This window comes from Volvox carteri, assembly GCF_000143455.1.
Source record: "Volvox carteri f. nagariensis unplaced genomic scaffold VOLCAscaffold_34, whole genome shotgun sequence".
NCBI lineage: Eukaryota > Viridiplantae > Chlorophyta > Chlorophyceae > Chlamydomonadales > Volvocaceae > Volvox > Volvox carteri.
The window spans coordinates 581,550-597,548 of NW_003307577.1; the positions used below are offsets into that span (position 1 = coordinate 581,550).

Sequence of the window (15,999 nt, forward strand, 5' to 3'; positions counted from 1 at the left end):
TGGAGGCAAACAGAGCACGAAGGGGCAAGTACCATGTCCCCAGGGGGCAGCGGTTTTGCCGCTGTTGTGGTACTAATAGCCGAATCGAGAATGAAAAACACGTGTTATTGGAATGCCCAGCCTATATTGATATTCGTGCTGAAGAGGGATTCGATCATCAACAGAGCATGTTGGAGGCCATGAAATGGGAACCCGCACGTCTTGCGAGGATGTTGGAACGTATGTGGGCTCACCGAAACTCAATTACCCCCTTTGGAAGCTAGTCTGGGCTGATGTGCGGTGTTTTCCGTTCCTCCGTGGCTTTTAGGCGTTGTAGTATTGCCCTCGGGCCTTCGGCTCGTATGGGTAGTCTTACAGGTATGGGGTCACGCACCCCCAACCATGTAACACACACACACACATGCAGGAAAGGACTGACGTGAAAGGCATCAAACCGCGGCCGCGGGGCGCTCCTCCCCACCCTCCTGCTGGCGCTCGAGACCGGCCGTGCCGAGCTAAAGGCAACGGACCCGTACCCTCCAGTACCGCGCTCTGTTCGCTTGGCCCTGTCTTATTTTGTCGCTCCAAACATTCTGTTCAAAGCATATCGAAAATCTCAAACCAGCGATTTCATCAGCACTAAGACAGTGTTTTTTACCCGCCGTCCTTACCCACGCAACCTACACACATACATAGATAAATTAACAAATGTACAATTTTGCAAGGCATGGCAAGGTCTTCCAGCCAGCCCAAACGTGTTGTTCTACACAGCGATGAGAGCATTTCCGTTAGCTGAAACAAAAAACTAGGGAAGTCAGCACCGTACAGTGTATTTTGCGTCAACTGCCAATAGTCAACACGATAACAGCTCTTTTAGCGATAGCCGTGTAAGGGTATTCCATGCCGCCCCCGGCAGGCAGAGCGTTGCCTGCTGTCGCCATGGTGGTAAGCTGTGGCAATCCAGACCTGCTACAACACTAACATTGCTTGTCCTGCTGCTGCTATAGCACCACATACACCATGGTTTCGTAGCTTTTTTCATACAACTTCAGCCTGCCTTCTTCCCACCAGCGCACCCCACCCAAGGTAAATCCTGCAATTGCTACTACCACTGCTACTGCCGGCGCTAGCGCTACTGCCCAGCCCAGGTCAGCACCTCCTTCATGGTTCCGCCGGGGTGCTTTGAAAGGCCTTGTGTTTCGGAAGGAAAAAACATGCGGCCAAAGGAATGGGAGAGAGAGTGGGGGAAAGGGACAAAGGCCAAGGGGAAGTCGAAAAGGATTGGATGGAAGGGGCGACAGCAACCGTGATCCAGGGGTGCACTTTCGCAAAGTTTCAAAATCTCGCCAGTCCAGAAATACGCTCCAGGAAGGGGGATATAGCTCCCAAGATTCAAAAAGCAAAGGCACTATAATGATGAGCCAGGCGGCGCATTCCAAAAGAAACGATATACTCGCCATGCAGCGATACATGCGATAAATGTAGACAATGACGATCGAGATCACATATCACGGACGCCATTGGGCCGCTCTTGCCCTCCGAAGCTCAAGCCCCCCTCCTGGCTGCCCTACGACCCGCTGCCCCTCCCACCATTCCCTGATTCAGGTCCTTCCCTCCGTCTTCTTTACAAACCCCCTTCCAAACACAAACACGCTTACCCACCTCCATTCGCAATGCGGTCTTTCCGGAGTTCGGTGATGCCAACGTTGCGGCGCACCGTGTCCGCCTGTACTCGCAGAGTGTCAGCGGCAGCGAAGCGAGGCTCCTACGAACGTGGACGCCCCATGGGCCGGACCGGTCGGAGTTGGCACCAGATGGGCGGGTGGCGAGTAGGGAGTGAATTCAGTCACTGAGACGTTGAGGGGAGCCCAAGGCGGGATTCCGTTTTGGACCCTTACCCCAGTCCGCCGCCTATGCGTTGCAAGTAACCATTTTGGAAGCTGGTGCTTTTCCACGCAGCAAACGGAAGGGCCACCACACCATGGAAGCAGAGTAACGTGACCAGTTCATGTTCACGCTGACCCAACATCGCTTTCCCGTGCCCTAAGCCCGGCAGGCTTTTAAATCACTGACCCATGGATGCCTGAGCCAAATTATTCGTTTATGCATACAAGTCTCCAGCCAAGTGTGTTCATCACCGACCCATGGTTCATGTGCCCTTTCAAAGCACTGAGCCTGGAGTCTCTAACCCGCAAAGATGACAGAATCTCACGAGTTGTTGAGCCATGGGACAGGGCGATGACGGGGCGGGACGTCTCTGCGGTGGAGAACCGTACACTGCACACCTGCACTGCTCACCTGCGCGGGGATGCCAACTCGCTGATGTTGCCATGCGTCGGTGGCGGGAGCCAAGGACCCATCCGGACCTATGGACTGGTGGAGGGGGAATTGAGAGGAGTTCGCGGGACGGGAAAAGAGTGAAGGGGGGCCCAGAGGAAGGGCAGTTGGGCTTTCAAAGTGGCTGCGCTGGTGGTGGTAGAGCAGATGTATCACCAGGATAGGATTGAGTGAAGGAATGTTTCTTGGGAACAACGGTCATGTGGCTGAAGGAAGTTGCGTGGATTGAGGAAGATTGGGTCAGCTTGCTGTCAGCTAAGCAAAAGCGTAGACGGAACTTTGGCGAAGATTCTGATGTTTCTGACGACGAGAAGGGCTTTGGTGGTGCTGAAGGCGACCGTGCTAAACAGTACGCTGACATAGTGGACTCAGCGTGTTCTGAGGAAAACCCCTTGTGAATTCCGTAATGGACTTGAAGACTGACCTGGTGGGATATGGGGTTGAAGCGGTTCTTGCCATCGCTGCGAAGGAGTTTTTGATCCGATGAGTAGGAGAAGGGGAAGGGGGAACAGGCTTATGTGTCGGTGGATGCGGTGGTAACAGGGGAAGCCTCGCAGGGAACTGGGAAGCCTGGCAAGAGCCATCTCATCCAAAGGTTGCCAGACAGCAAAGGAGTATTCGTCTTGCGAAAGAAGAACGACACAGGCAAAAGATTCCGGAATTACTCTTGAACGTTCAATCTGGGATGCCACCTAACCTTGGCGATGGGTGTCACTTACCATTGTATTATCCTTTCCTTGCGGATTTCGCCATGTGTTAGGCTGCGTTGTTCCTGCGTATATAACATACTATTTTGAGGCGGGAAGCTTCCTTACAATCGCCGGGAGCTACGAACTTGGCTTAGCACCAACCTTGAAAGCCTCGTAACTCTTCCGGTCGGCATCTTGGCGAATGGACGCTTGGGGTCGTTTTGTGTTCCAACCTGGCTTGAAAACTCCTTCCTTAGATAGGGGCGCATAGTAGTAAAGAGCGCTCGAGGGTCCGCTTCCTTTTAGGAAGTCCCATGCTTCTTCCTTTCTTTCGCTCGTACTGGCGTGGCTGCTTGACATGTTTCTCTCTAGTATGCAGGAAGGCACCCGGACTTGACGCTGAACTGACGCTGAAAAAGTTGAGAGTAGAGCTAAGGGTCTATGGTTTGTAGGTCACCAGTTGCTCTGCGCGTGTAAACCCCAAGCATGTAATGAAAATGTAGCGCAAAACCTTAAAGATGACATTTTACTACTCATTGAACGTGCTGTTGGCTTGTTGGCAACCTCAAGGAATTTTCCGTTGGCAGTTCCGGCGAGCCGTACGTAAATTCAATCGGTGCATGGCGCGCAGACGCACCTTGCACAGGCATCAATTGCCCGTAGTTTAGCTCCCTGCAGCATTTGCCCTCGCATTAACAGTACGAGTCCGTTAGCTACAGTAACTGCATTATCGCAACAAAACGACAGACCACGCACTGACAAGTTACTACTCATTCTCGCTCGCCATGACGCATGTATAAGCACCGGCACAAAAACATAGTGCTTTAGTGACTAGTCAATTTAACATTACCATAGATATGGCCGATCCCGGCGAGTCTCAGGCCTCGGAGAACAAGGCGTCAGTCAACCTCGTAGAGCTCTTCCAAACCGGGGAGAATGGCATTGAGCGTCGCAGGTATGTCCACTGGACGACATGTTGTTATCACTCCCTTGGGGGTTCTGCCAAACGCCGGCGGCACCAGTCTGCATCGGTAAAGGAGAAAGGAGGGCCAGTTGCCTGTTACTTTCGAATAAAACACCTGGTCGAGCCTGACTGCAGAACCGAGAATTTATTTAAACAACTTGACGAGCGCCAGCTGACAGAGGATGAACAAGCCATTATTCAGCAACGGGTAAGAACGCCGGCGTTTCGAGCTCAATTATAAGCTTTCTTCTTGTAACCAGATTCTGGGAGACCTCACATGCTTGTTTGTTTCATTGCGACCCAACTAGGTAGAGTTGCAGCGGAAGATGTTCCAGGAGTACGAGCGGCGAGAGAAACAGCGCAAGGTAAAACTAAAGAAACGAAACTTGCAACTCATCTTCCACATGTTATACGAGCATGTGATTTTGTCGGAGCTTTTCCTGTCCGAACTCGCATTTTCCGGAACATGTCCTTCCCTCCCGCATGCCCGTCCATGTCCCCTTTCTGGAAACATTTGAATAGCAAGGCTGTATCCTGAATGCGAGATACATGTATGCCGCCGGCTACGGCTGTTACGTTTATCTTCTGCTTGCCTCCCATCCCGTACACCCCCCGCCATCTATTACACCTTGGCTGCGTGCAACCGAGCGCCAAACTTGCCGAGCAGCGTTATGCTGCTGCTTAGTCCCCCGAGCCCACCCAACCCTAAACCCGCCGCTAATGATGCTCAACCCTTCTGGGACCAACCCAGTCACGGTCTCCCGTCTCCACGCCTGGGTTTTGTCCGAGCCCTCTGCACATATTCATTCACAACTGTCTTGCCGAACTCCCCATTTCCCCTGATGAGGCTCCCTTGGATTTCAGCAGTTGACATTTGAACGCAACTCCTCTCTCTCCTGTCCCACATCCCCGCATATGTTTTGGCACGTGCTCACATTGTCACTTCCCGGTTTCAGTGACCCACGCTTTTTTTCCCCGTTCCGTCAGCTTCGTGAGCTTCAGGAGGTGTGTCCTGACCTGGATGAAGAGGCCGCGAGGAGGGCCCTGGAGCTGTGCAACTGGAGGTAAGACTGGACACACGGGACATTGGATCAACTTGGTTGTTTCTAAATATGGTTGAAGAGCGAAAAGTCGTGCGACCCACATGGAGTTTTAGGCTTTCCTTAATTGTACAGGGAAGCATGCATGCGACTAACGAGCCTCGCGTCGCCGCACTCGGGCATTAGATGGGCAGTTCAGCAGCAGACAGATCCATCTTAGGCGCAAAGCGAAAATATATAGCGGAAATGAATGGCGCAAGGGAAGGGGGGGGATGCATGTAGTCAGGTCGGTTAGGTAGTTGGGGTTTGCCTTGGACCTTTTGGCGTTCTGCTCATTCGCTGGCGTCCTGACTCCTCGCTGTGATCTCTTTTGACTTCCTTTCTCCCCTAGGTCTGTTTTCTCTCCCCTGGTTGAATAGGTGATAGACTCCTGTTCGAGTCGTTTCGGGAACGCCTGCCTTGAACCCCGACTGCTGCCCCTTTTGCATATATTATGTATATATCCCGGACAGGGAGGAGGCGGCGGCAGAGAAGATCAGTTCCGATCAGGCCTTCCTGCGGCGAGTTCTTTCGGGCGGTGTCGGAGGACCGGGGACAGGAGCAGCAGCGGAGTATGCGCCTGGTGAGGGGGGGCCACGTTGCCCATCAGGGGCGTGTGTGCGCCTGTGTGCGTTCCTTGTAAGAGGAAGGTGCATGAGTACATTTATGGGGGGTGATATACACGCTATTTCATTTGAGGAATGTGAGGGGGGTTGACAAGAGGAAGGAGGTCCCAGTAAGGCTGCTCATGCGGGCAGTGTCGCCTTGCCCTTGCAACTTCAGTTCCATTTCAGTTTTTTACTTGCACTTGCATTAAAGGATCCCAATGCTCCCTTCCCATCCTGCAAAACACCAAATATGACGCAAGCAGCCCCCAGGCGGGATCGGCCACGCAGCAGCAGCCGTGCGGCGGTGGGCCCGAGGCCGCGGTTGGTGGACCCGAGCCAGGTGGGGCAGTCAGGTTTCGGAGCGATGCTGTACTGCGCATTTGTTCTCTTGTTTGGGAAAGGGCAGTGGGCTGGCGGGCGTTAATCCTGGCGCTTTCATGCCGTTGTTACTGCTGCTGCAGCTGCTGTTGCTAAAACAGCAGACTTTCCCCATCCGTCACGCCCTCCCTCCCTCGAGCGGCTGCTCCTCCTTCTCGTCCTGCTTTCCCGCCGTATTGCGATGGGCAGATGATTTCATCGCGATTATACACTCGAGCAGTTTCGGACCTTGGACAGGCCGGCAGTTCACTTTCCACTTTGCCACATATGATTTCCCCTCCCTCCTGTTGCGCAGGTGGGCGCGGTCTTTGTGGGTCGCTTCAAATCCCGCCTTGGGCCTCACCAAATCAGTGCCATGGGGCGACAACAGCAACCGCAACAGCAACAGACTCGTCGCGCCGGCATCGCCGCTGCAGCTGGCAGCAACCACGGCCAGGCCGGGGCTGCGGCCGCCGGCTCACCCGCTACAGCGACCGCAGCTAGCGGTGGTGGTGCTGGTGGTAGAGGGGCACGAGGCGATGACGCTAACGCGGTTATGACGCCCAGGCTAGGGGTGAGCATAGGGGTCCATAAAAGTGTGTGTGGCATAATCCGGGGTGTGTCATAATGCCGTACTCCATGTACGGAAACAGAACGTTAGGGGAGTAGCGTGCATGTGCGGACCCAACTCTTCCCGGGGGTTCTGGGCGCATGTTTGCGGTCCCTAGTATCTCCAGAGATGTGTTGTCTGTTGCATGACGCCGAGAAGAAGAATGTGTTGGAACAGGAGGTGTTGAGCTGAAAGGGCCTCATGTCACGTGATGTCATTTGCGGTTGCAGGCGGCGAAGTACGACCCACATCATCATCAGCAGCTGCAGGAAGGCGAAGACGGTGATGGAAAGGGTGCCGATGGTGACGTGGAAATGGCGGATGTGGGCACGGCGATGGAGTCAGATGCTCTGGGAGAGGAGGGGCCAGGAGGAGGGGCTGATGGGGAGCAGCAGCAGGAGGGCGGCATGGCAGGAGCCACTATCGTGGCGGATGGTGGCGAGAGCGAGACAGAGGCCGAGGAATATGAGGGCGAGCATGAAGGGGTAGAGGTCGAGGACCCAAACTCTGCAGGTGCGCGGACTTCTTTGTCCAGGGGGTTTGGCTTCGATGGATATTGCTTCACAATTATTAGAACGACCTATAGAGATTGGCGAATTCATGAGTTTGCGTATTGAACTTGTATTGCCATCAGGGTTCGACACTGACCTTCCTGAAACTTGCGGGCTCCCCCGTACCTCCCAAATTTTCCTTACGGAGGGGCCACCGTACCAGGCTCCTGTACCGGCCGAAAACCTTACGGGGGCCCCCGTAATCCCCGCAAAACCTTTACGGGGGCACTGTCCTTTGCTGAAACGCTGTGGAAAGTGACGCTTTGCATTTTTTTGCCCTGTATATCGTTATTTTCGTTATTTTCTCGTGAACCATTACACTCGGGGACACGGCATACTCAGTGAAAGCCAAGCGTCTTGGCCGCCGCGGCCGCCCATCCCTTCTGCTCCTCTTTCTCGTCCTCCTCGTCCTCCTCCTCCTCATCAAAATCCTCATCCACGCACGACTCAACGGTATCTCGTTCTACGTCGGTCTCGTAGTCACTGTCACTAAAAGCCTCATCGTCACTAGCGGGGTATGTTGATTGTCCTTGTCTGCCATCGCTGGATGTTACAGACCAGAAGTTATAACAGTATTATGAAAAGTGTAGTTAAATATTGCAATATGAATTATGTCTGCCAAGTGTGTGGCCTTATCCTTTATATGGTCAAAGGGTACTACAACCTTGCACGGCAGTCGGCAATCGGTCCGCCCTCTCCCCTACGGGGGGCTTTACGGGCGCCGTACGGCCTCTTATAAATCCTTAAAATCCTTACGGGGGCCCCCGTAACCGGCCTTCGGCCGGTCCGGGGGCGGCCCCGTACGGGGGCGCTTCGCGCCCCAAAATCCTTACGGGGCCCACCGTAAAGTCCTACGGGCCATTACGGGGATACCGAAAAAAGGCCAAAAACTTACGGGCCCCGTACGGTGTGTCGAACCCTGATTGCCATTGTCTGCCGTCCGAACGCCGTTTTCACGTTTTGCCATGGTTAGCTGAACAGCCCAGCGTCCGCCCCAACCGCCACACTTTGTCCAGACTATTCCGACAATGAGCTTCAGTACGAAGATGACGTACTGCCGCCCGTCATGAGTCCGCTGCTGGCGGGAAAGAGGGGTCGGCGGGTGTCGGAGGCGGATGGCGAGGAACATGATGTCCATCAGGTGAGGGCATGCGAGTTAGATGGGGTTGAGCTAGGAGTACGAGGACAAGGAAAAGGGGTTTTGGAGTTTAGGGGTAGTGAGGTTGGTTGGTCCTTTGGGATCAATAATAGTTGCCGGTCAGTGCCACATCCTGTTGAGAATTGGGTGAGTCAAGAAGAAAAGGCGAATGGCCTTGGGGTGTCATGGATGTCGTTTCGGCTGAGAAATGGATTTTGGTGTTTTGAAGATGACAGATAAACCTGAAGGGAAAAAGCTGTACCGGACGAATGTCTTCAATTTGTGAAAAGGCCAGGACGTTGCAGTGCAAATGGGCGTTGCCACAGCCCTGCGATATGCGTTGCGTTGGCGGTGGGGCCGGTGATGATGATGATGGCGATGGTAATAACTGCTTGGTTGGTTTTACCTGTATGCAGTCTGCGGGTCTCGCCGCCGATGCCGCCGCCACGGCCATGCCCGTCGAAATCGGATCGGCGGAAGGGCGACGGAGCGCGGAGCCGTCGGGGTCGGGACCTGCTTCGGGCGGACGAGCAGCTATGACGGCGACGGCACAACAGCCGCTGCAGCAAGGCCACGAACTTCAAGGTCCCCACGACCTGAACGTTTCAGGCGCTTTGGCTGCTGCGGCGGCGACGGCGGCAATAACCTGCGAAGACGAAGAGGTAAACAGCCCCGCGCGGAGAGCCCACGCGGCAGCGGCGGCGGCAGCAGCAGTGACTGCTACAGTCGCCGCCGCAACCACCTCTGCCGATCAGCCGATGGCACTCGCGGCACATAGGCCGCGGCGCGCGAAGGCTGATCTGGCGGCAGCGATACGGCATGCTGCGGCGGTGGATGAAGATAGCGATGAAGGGGAAGCGAAGGAGGGGGGACGGAGGGCCGGCGGCTCGGAGACCGCCAGTGACGGCGGTGATTCGGATTTTGAGCTGGGCAGTGGCGGCGGAGGACGGCGCGGGGCAGCTGCGTCGTACGGTGCCACGTCATCGTCCAGTGAGACAGATGTTGAAGTTGAGGAGGAGGACGATAGCGATGGTTTTACGGTACCTGGGAGTCGAAAACGACGAGCAGGCAAGCGGACGAAGGGGGAAGGGTCTTGGTGGGCGGTGGTTTTGGAGCTTGGGTGTGCTGCTTCCGTTTTGTACCTATATTTGGAAGCCCGTCTCTTTGTTGCGCAAACTGTCACTCTTATGTATGTACGATGTGTGGGACAGGAGGGTCATATCTTTACCCTGTGGTTGCTACCCTGCAGACCCTGCCTTCCCCGGTATTTCGGGGCACCCTCATCTAGTCACCCTAGTCCACTTCTCAGTGGATCGTTCAGGTTCCGCACCCACCACCGGCATCCAACGGAATCTGCCGGATCAATGGCAGAGGCTCAACTCCATTCCTGGTCAGCTCGCAGGTCAACTTTATCCCACGTCACCACCGTCCATTAACTAGGGGCACTTTTACCTTCCACCACCCGTTGATGCAGGCGCAGCAGCAGGCGCGCGACGGCAGCAACAACCGCGGAAACGCACCGCCAGTGGCGGCGGTGCTGGCGGCACCGCTGCAACGCGCGCTACTCGGCAACGCGCAGCCGCTGCCGTGGCGATGGCAGCGGCGGCGGCGGCCCCACAGCTGCGGCCCATGGAGGCCCCAACGGCAGCGGCGGACGCCGGAGCCGCGGCAGCGTCAGCGGAAGTAACCGACGGCGGCGGTGCGGGGCCGTCGGGCCGTGGCGGTGCCGACGAGGCGGCAGCGGCAGCGGTGATGCCGACAGCGGCGATGGCAGCAGCCAACGTTCCTTGTGAAGATGACTCCGAAGCCACAATGACCGAGGAGGAGTCACCGGGGGGCCGAACTAAGCGGCGAGCTAAGAGCAAAAAGGGGAAAGGAGGTGGGCTGAAAACTGCCGGGGGGGCGGGGGGGGATCGCGGGGCTGCATGTGCCCTCCACCGTGGCCCTCACATAAAGCCCTTTTGTGGGGCTTATGCTAGGGTGGCCCTTACAGAGCGACAAAGTAAGCCCTTTTTTCACATGTGCTTTTGTAGGTGGTAATGGCGGAAAGAAAGGTGGCGGCGGCGGCGGGGTTTCAGGCGGTAGCGGCGGCGGCGGCGGCAGCAGTGTTCCCGCTGGCGGCGGCGCCGCCATCAGCGCCAGCGGCCACACGTGTCGTGGGCGTGTGAAGCAGAAGGGCGTCAAGCGGGCGGACCTGCTGGCGGTGGGAGAGCTAATTGGCAGATCTGGGTGGTACAATGCAGGTAAATGCATGGTGGGGGTGTATTGTGTCCTGTCCCATAAATCCCGTAGATTGTTTTGCAACTTTGCCATGTCCCATCCTGTCTTGTTCTGGCCATGCTTTTCAAAACAATCTTTTAACAATAGAACGAAATGAAAATACAAGACGGAAATTTGCAAAAGTACCCAATCTCTGTTGAAATTTTGGCGACATTGTATGTTTCTTTTTCATGTTTCCTTTTGTCTCTTGGCGGTTCCCAGGCTACATCTTCCCGGCGGGCTTCAGGGCCCAGACGTTGTTTCGTTCCTCGGTCGACCTGGACAGCCTCACCCTGCACACCTGTGAGATCCTGGGCGAGTGCGGGCAGTACTGGCCCGCGCCCACTTTTGTGGTGACGGCGGCCGACAGACCTGATGAGCCCCTGGTGGCGAAGAGCTGCACAGGCTGCTGGACGGCGGTGAGGGCGTCCTGGACTGGGGATGGCAAAAGGAGGGAAGAGGGAACAGGGAAGAGGGAGAACGGGACAACAACAAGAAAGGGCGAGTGAAAGAGCAGGAGGGCTATAGAGGGGTGTAGAGCGCGGCTTCGAAGAAAAGTTTTCCAGCGGTGGAAGAAAACTAACGAGGAGTGATTTCAAATCAAGTTGACCGAAATGATTTCCGACCACAATGCCAAATGCTTTTGACGCCGAAGTCCACCGCAAACTGGCGTGTGTTGCAGGTGCTTCGCCGCATCAATGGCGAGATTGAGGGTCGTAGGGCTGCAGGGGAGGACCTCCCTCCCCCCCCCAAGACTGCGATCGCCGGTCCTGAGTACTTCGGATTGAACCAGCCAGAGATTTGTGCCGCCATCGAGGCGCTGGACGTGGAGAGGAAGTGCACCACCTACTGGTGCGTCTAGGGGGGAGCGGAGGGAAGCGTGAGAGGATAAGGGAGAGGGACAGGGGAAAATAATTCTGTGTTACTGTCTCCCTTAACTGGTTCTGGTGGCTGTGGATTGGCTGACCCGATGGTGCTGAATGGCGTGGTTTGGACGATTTTGGCGAGAATTGCACCTCTGCCACGGGCCTTACACAGCTGGAAGAGCAAACAGCCAAGCCTAACAGTGGCCGCGCGGCCCAACCGGCCAGCAGGCCGCCCGTAGCGACGGGGGCCGCGCGGCCGACCGCGGCGCGACACACCAGGCCGCCGACGGCCCGGCACGCACCGCGAAAGGGCGCCAGCGCCTAACACCAAAACCCAACCTCGGCACGACAGCACTGCTGACCCTAAGTAACAGAGGCACTACAGCACCCGCGCGCCCCAAAGACCTTCGCACCGGACAAAGCCCGACCGACCAGAAACGACCAGGCAGCCACCCCATGCCGACCCCGCGGGGCGCCCCCCCTCACCCCGGGTGCGGGCGCCTCAGCCCCGCCCCCTGAAGCACCCCCCTCCCGCGCGCGTGCTGTCTCTCCCTGCCGCCATGCTGAGGGGGGGGGGCGCCTCTCGGGAGCCCGCCGACGCCAGGCCGAGCCGATCAGTGCTGCATCTGGGGCAAGACTGGGGATAGCGGAAAGGAGGCAAGGAGCTGACAGGGACAGGGCGGGCGGGGGGCAAGTACAGCCTGTCACGCTGACTAGTTGGACAAGGCTGTATGCTCTTCTGTGTGAAGGCAGAATGACTTCACCAGGAGAGCAGCAAGGTTTAAGTCGCCACTGCGACCCAGTTGTACGACAGTACCACAGAACCAGCCTTAGAGGCTCCGGTCGCTTCGCTCCGTCGCATCTAAGCCAACAAAGAGGAAAGGGGCGATGTGGGGTAGAAGAGGTCAGGGAAGGAGGTTGGGAAGTGGAGGCTTATCTCGCTATGTCTCCTCCTTACCCGCGTTGTCAGGGGTTGTAGGTCCCTTCTACTGTTCTCACATCTCCCCGTCCTGCTACTGCTGCTGCTACTGCTGCTGCTACTGACTGGGGATATGCGAATGTCCAGGGAGGGGAAGATGGATCGGGAGGCAGCACGGGGAGGCCAGCCGGTTCCCTCCAGGGGGGGAAGCGGCGGCGGCGGCGGCCGGGGCGCGTCAGTGGGAACCGCCGGTGGCGCAGCAGCGGCAGCAGCTGCCGCTGCGGGAGCCTCGGCGGTAGCAGCGGGGTCACGGCCACCGCGCGGCGCTCCTCGCTCCGCTAGCAATGGTGGCGGGGGCGCCAGGAAGGGTCGCGGTCGAGGAGGGCGGCGCACCAGCGGCGCGGATGACGAAGATGACGACGGGGGTTCTGGTGCCGCGGCGGGGGGCAACGAGGGCGAGGAGGATGCCGAAGAGACGTACGCCGGCAACAGGCACGTATTAGGAAACGCTTGCTCTTCTGTGTTTGTGTGTGTGTGTGTGTGTGTGTGTTCTGGCGGGAAAGGATTACATTTTCTATGACTTCCCGTTTGACCGTTTGCACGCCGTTTGTCTATCCGCCTGCTCACTTAACAAACCCGCAAGTGTGAGCGATGCTTTTACTCGCATACGCAATGTTTTTGCCGTTTACGCTTTTAACTAGTTAATTGTCCAACTGCCTGCCCATATATTCACCTGCCGGTCTGCTTGCCTAAAACTCTGCCTCGCCCCGGTGTTGCCTATTTAGCACCGGACTGTCTATTGAGCTGCCTAACTGCTAAACGGTTTCATTGCCTGATTAGGTGGTCCGCCGTTACCCGCGCGGAGCGGTACCGCAAGCGGTGCGAGGAGGCGGGTGAGGACGCCGCGGCTCTCCTGGAGCAGTCCCTGCGCGATAATCCCCTCCCTGGATTTCTGGATCCAATTACGTTGGAGCCGGTGGTTAATCCCGCTATCTCCCCATACGGCCACGTCATGGGGTTGGCCACGTGGAAGGCCGTACTGGCCGAGAATGTGAGTCCGGTGGGGCGGGGGGGGGTGCGAAGGGGGGGAGCCGAGAAGGTTTATGTCTGACGGGGGTTGTGGAGGGGAGTGGGCGTGGGGCTGGGCTTGGGCTTGGGCTTGCAGTTTATGCAGTTGGATTTTAGTGACGTGTCTGGTCCTAGCTAATGGCTTTCTTTGCGGCTTTGTATAGCAATATTTGTATTTGAGTCTGAAGGCAATAACAACACTGTGTACATACATGGGTACACATCCCACTAAGACATCCTGTTCAACACGCACGACACATACGGCACGTGGACCACGTCGGGTTGCGAGGCCCCACGAGGACACCCTCCTTTGGTTGGGTATTGTATTCCGGTCCCCATCTCCCCGCCCGCCCGCCCACCCACCCGCGAAACACACACCCTGCAGTCCCTCTTCCCCCCTCTCTGCTGGGACGTCGTGAAAAACCCTTCCGCTTGCCATCCATCACTTTTGGGGACGAACTAAAGGCGAACGTCTTTGCCAGCGCGTTCTCGACCAGCCTTGAGCCGGTCGTATTCCTCCCTCCTCCACCCGTACCTCCGGTGCTCAATACCTGAACTCGAAGAACCCGTCTCTCTTTCCCTGCTAAATTCGCCCCTCCTGCTCTTGGAAACCCCAATCCAACACGCAGCGCCGGTGCCCCTTCACCAAGCAACCCCTCAAAGTGGAGGCCCTGACCGTACTGACCAAGAACAACATTGAGCGGTACCGCAGCCGCATTATCCAACAGTAGCTGTGCTACTGCTGATTTGACGCTGATTATGCAGCAGCTGTAGCTACGCATGTTACTATTATTAGAAGCTGTAGCAATTTCTGTAGCAGTAGCTACGACAGTTGTTATCCTGATCGGTTTCTGTGTGTCGGCAGTTAGAAGGAAGAGGGTGAGGGCGAGGACAAGGAAGGGGGGCCGTGGAGTGAAATTCAGAGAAGAGGGGTTTGCGGTTGGATATTGGTTGAGGGGTTTTTGGGGGGTAGTGTGCGGTAGGGAGAGGGAGGGAATGGTCTATGGCGGCGCAGGAGCTGGCGGAAGTTGGGGTGGGGTGGGCAACCTGGTTAGGTGCCGCAACTGTGGAGCGGGTCAGGAGCCGGCCCTTGTGTTACATTTCCTGCATACGTTTTTTTTCTCAGTACCAACATAGTCTTGAGTCTGTTTATGTGTGGAGGTGCTCTCGGACGTGTAGGGTGCCGTACTGCGCAGGGCGGCGCGAGGTGAGCACGACGAGGGTTCAGGTGTTTTTTTGACACGCTAATGTTGTTGTTGGTGGTAGTGGTGGTGGTAGTGGTGGCGGTAGTAGTGCAAGCGGTAATGGATAAGGCTTGGCCTACGACGCATTATCTCGTGATGCTGTGGTGGGGCAAAGGAGGGACAAGTCTTGTGTCTCGCGGGAGGACAAGAGTTTCCTTTGTGGATGAGTGGGCCTGCGTAGAGGGTTACGGGACGATTGCCCAAGCGGGACGGGCGTCTTATTCGTGTTTTTCCACTTTTTCTCTTTTTATGTTTCTTTCGCTTCTTTTCGTTCAGATGTTGATGTGCGTTGCCTAATTTGGTGTGTCCAGCGAGAAGGGTAGAGGGGAGGAGGGAAGGGAAGGGGAGGGTGGAGCGGCTCAGAAGGGGGTCAGGAGCCGCACGGGGAGAAGGGAGGGTCCTGGGTTGGTGGTATGTGTGGTGCTGTGTTGTGACGTCTCTTCTCTAGCGGGGATTACCGTACGGTCCACGTGAGCCGTTCGCCTGCCGGTGGTCGGTGTGTTTATGAAAGACTCGACATTTTAATAGAGGGGACGAATGCGTCCATTCCTTGTCCATGACAGCCTCAGTCATGACCGGCCAGCACAGCTTTTCTCTGTTCAAGTCCATAAAGCACACGGCTACCCTAGTCCTAAAACAACTGAAAGTGAGCTAGGCCCCTAGACTCCAGAGCGAAGTCTACAGTGGCTGCTGTCGTCTTGGCCCTTGGTTCTATTAACAACAGCAGAATCAATTGTATTACCCGTATATCACAGCTGAGGTTTTCAGCTTCTTTCCAGATTGAACCCTCCAAAAATAGCAAAGGACTCGAAAGGACAGGAGGCGCAGCTAGAGGCCGCTAAGCCGACAGCGACACTAGCCAGACTTAGGTCGTCAGTGGTCAGCTGGAAAAATTCCATGAAGGAAGCGTCTCGGAGACTGTCGGCGGATGGCATCCCCCCCCTCCTGGGTAAAATCCCACATGTGCGGGGCGACGCGAACCTGGTGCGGATGTGGACCTGTTCCGGATGACCTATTGCACGAGGTCCCGCGCACAGCAGTATATATGACACCACTTCGGGAAGTGCGAAGTAGCTCGCAGGCGATCGAGGATTAAGTGGCGGTGCGGGTGAGTCGGTCAGGCCATCACACGGCCATGGCTTTTGGGCCCCCTTGGGACTGCGCCGCCGGGGTTGGGATTCAGAGTTGCCTGTTCACCACCACCCGGTGCTGTGGTAAGCGGCCTTTGGCTATTGTGTGCGCTAGAGCAGTCTTATTTGACACCAGTACAGCGGATTGGACTCTAGCTGGGTGATAGGGTACGTTGGAGTGCAACTGGGCAGGTGGGGCAG

The 15,999-nt window shown here is 56.5% G+C and overlaps 2 protein-coding genes across 2 annotated transcripts; one reads left to right on the plus strand and one right to left on the minus strand.

Moving 5' to 3' along the window:
* Positions 1 to 443: 443 nt before the first annotated feature.
* VOLCADRAFT_105820 (uncharacterized protein) lies at positions 444 to 3,518 on the minus strand. The gene is made up of 6 exons (XM_002953158.1): positions 3,168 to 3,518; positions 3,036 to 3,088; positions 2,741 to 2,777; positions 2,278 to 2,352; positions 1,642 to 1,744; positions 444 to 1,170 (listed from the first exon to the last, which is right to left on the minus strand). The coding sequence occupies exons 1-6, from the start codon at positions 3,363 to 3,365 to the stop codon at positions 1,112 to 1,114; spliced, it is 525 nt and encodes a 174-aa protein (XP_002953204.1). The 5' UTR covers positions 3,366 to 3,518; the 3' UTR covers positions 444 to 1,111.
* Positions 3,519 to 3,862: 344 nt separating this feature from the next.
* VOLCADRAFT_93895 (uncharacterized protein) lies at positions 3,863 to 14,155 on the plus strand (the record flags this gene model as incomplete). Its single annotated transcript, XM_002953084.1, has 16 exons — positions 3,863 to 3,960; positions 4,105 to 4,177; positions 4,278 to 4,334; positions 4,957 to 5,033; positions 5,522 to 5,631; positions 5,920 to 5,996; positions 6,330 to 6,587; positions 6,854 to 7,136; positions 8,191 to 8,315; positions 8,729 to 9,302; positions 9,562 to 9,702; positions 9,787 to 10,191; positions 10,794 to 10,990; positions 11,254 to 11,423; positions 13,197 to 13,407; positions 14,054 to 14,155. The coding sequence occupies 16 exons, from the start codon at positions 3,863 to 3,865 to the stop codon at positions 14,153 to 14,155; spliced, it is 2,958 nt and encodes a 985-aa protein (XP_002953130.1).
* Between the last annotated feature and the right edge of the window lie 1,844 nt (positions 14,156 to 15,999).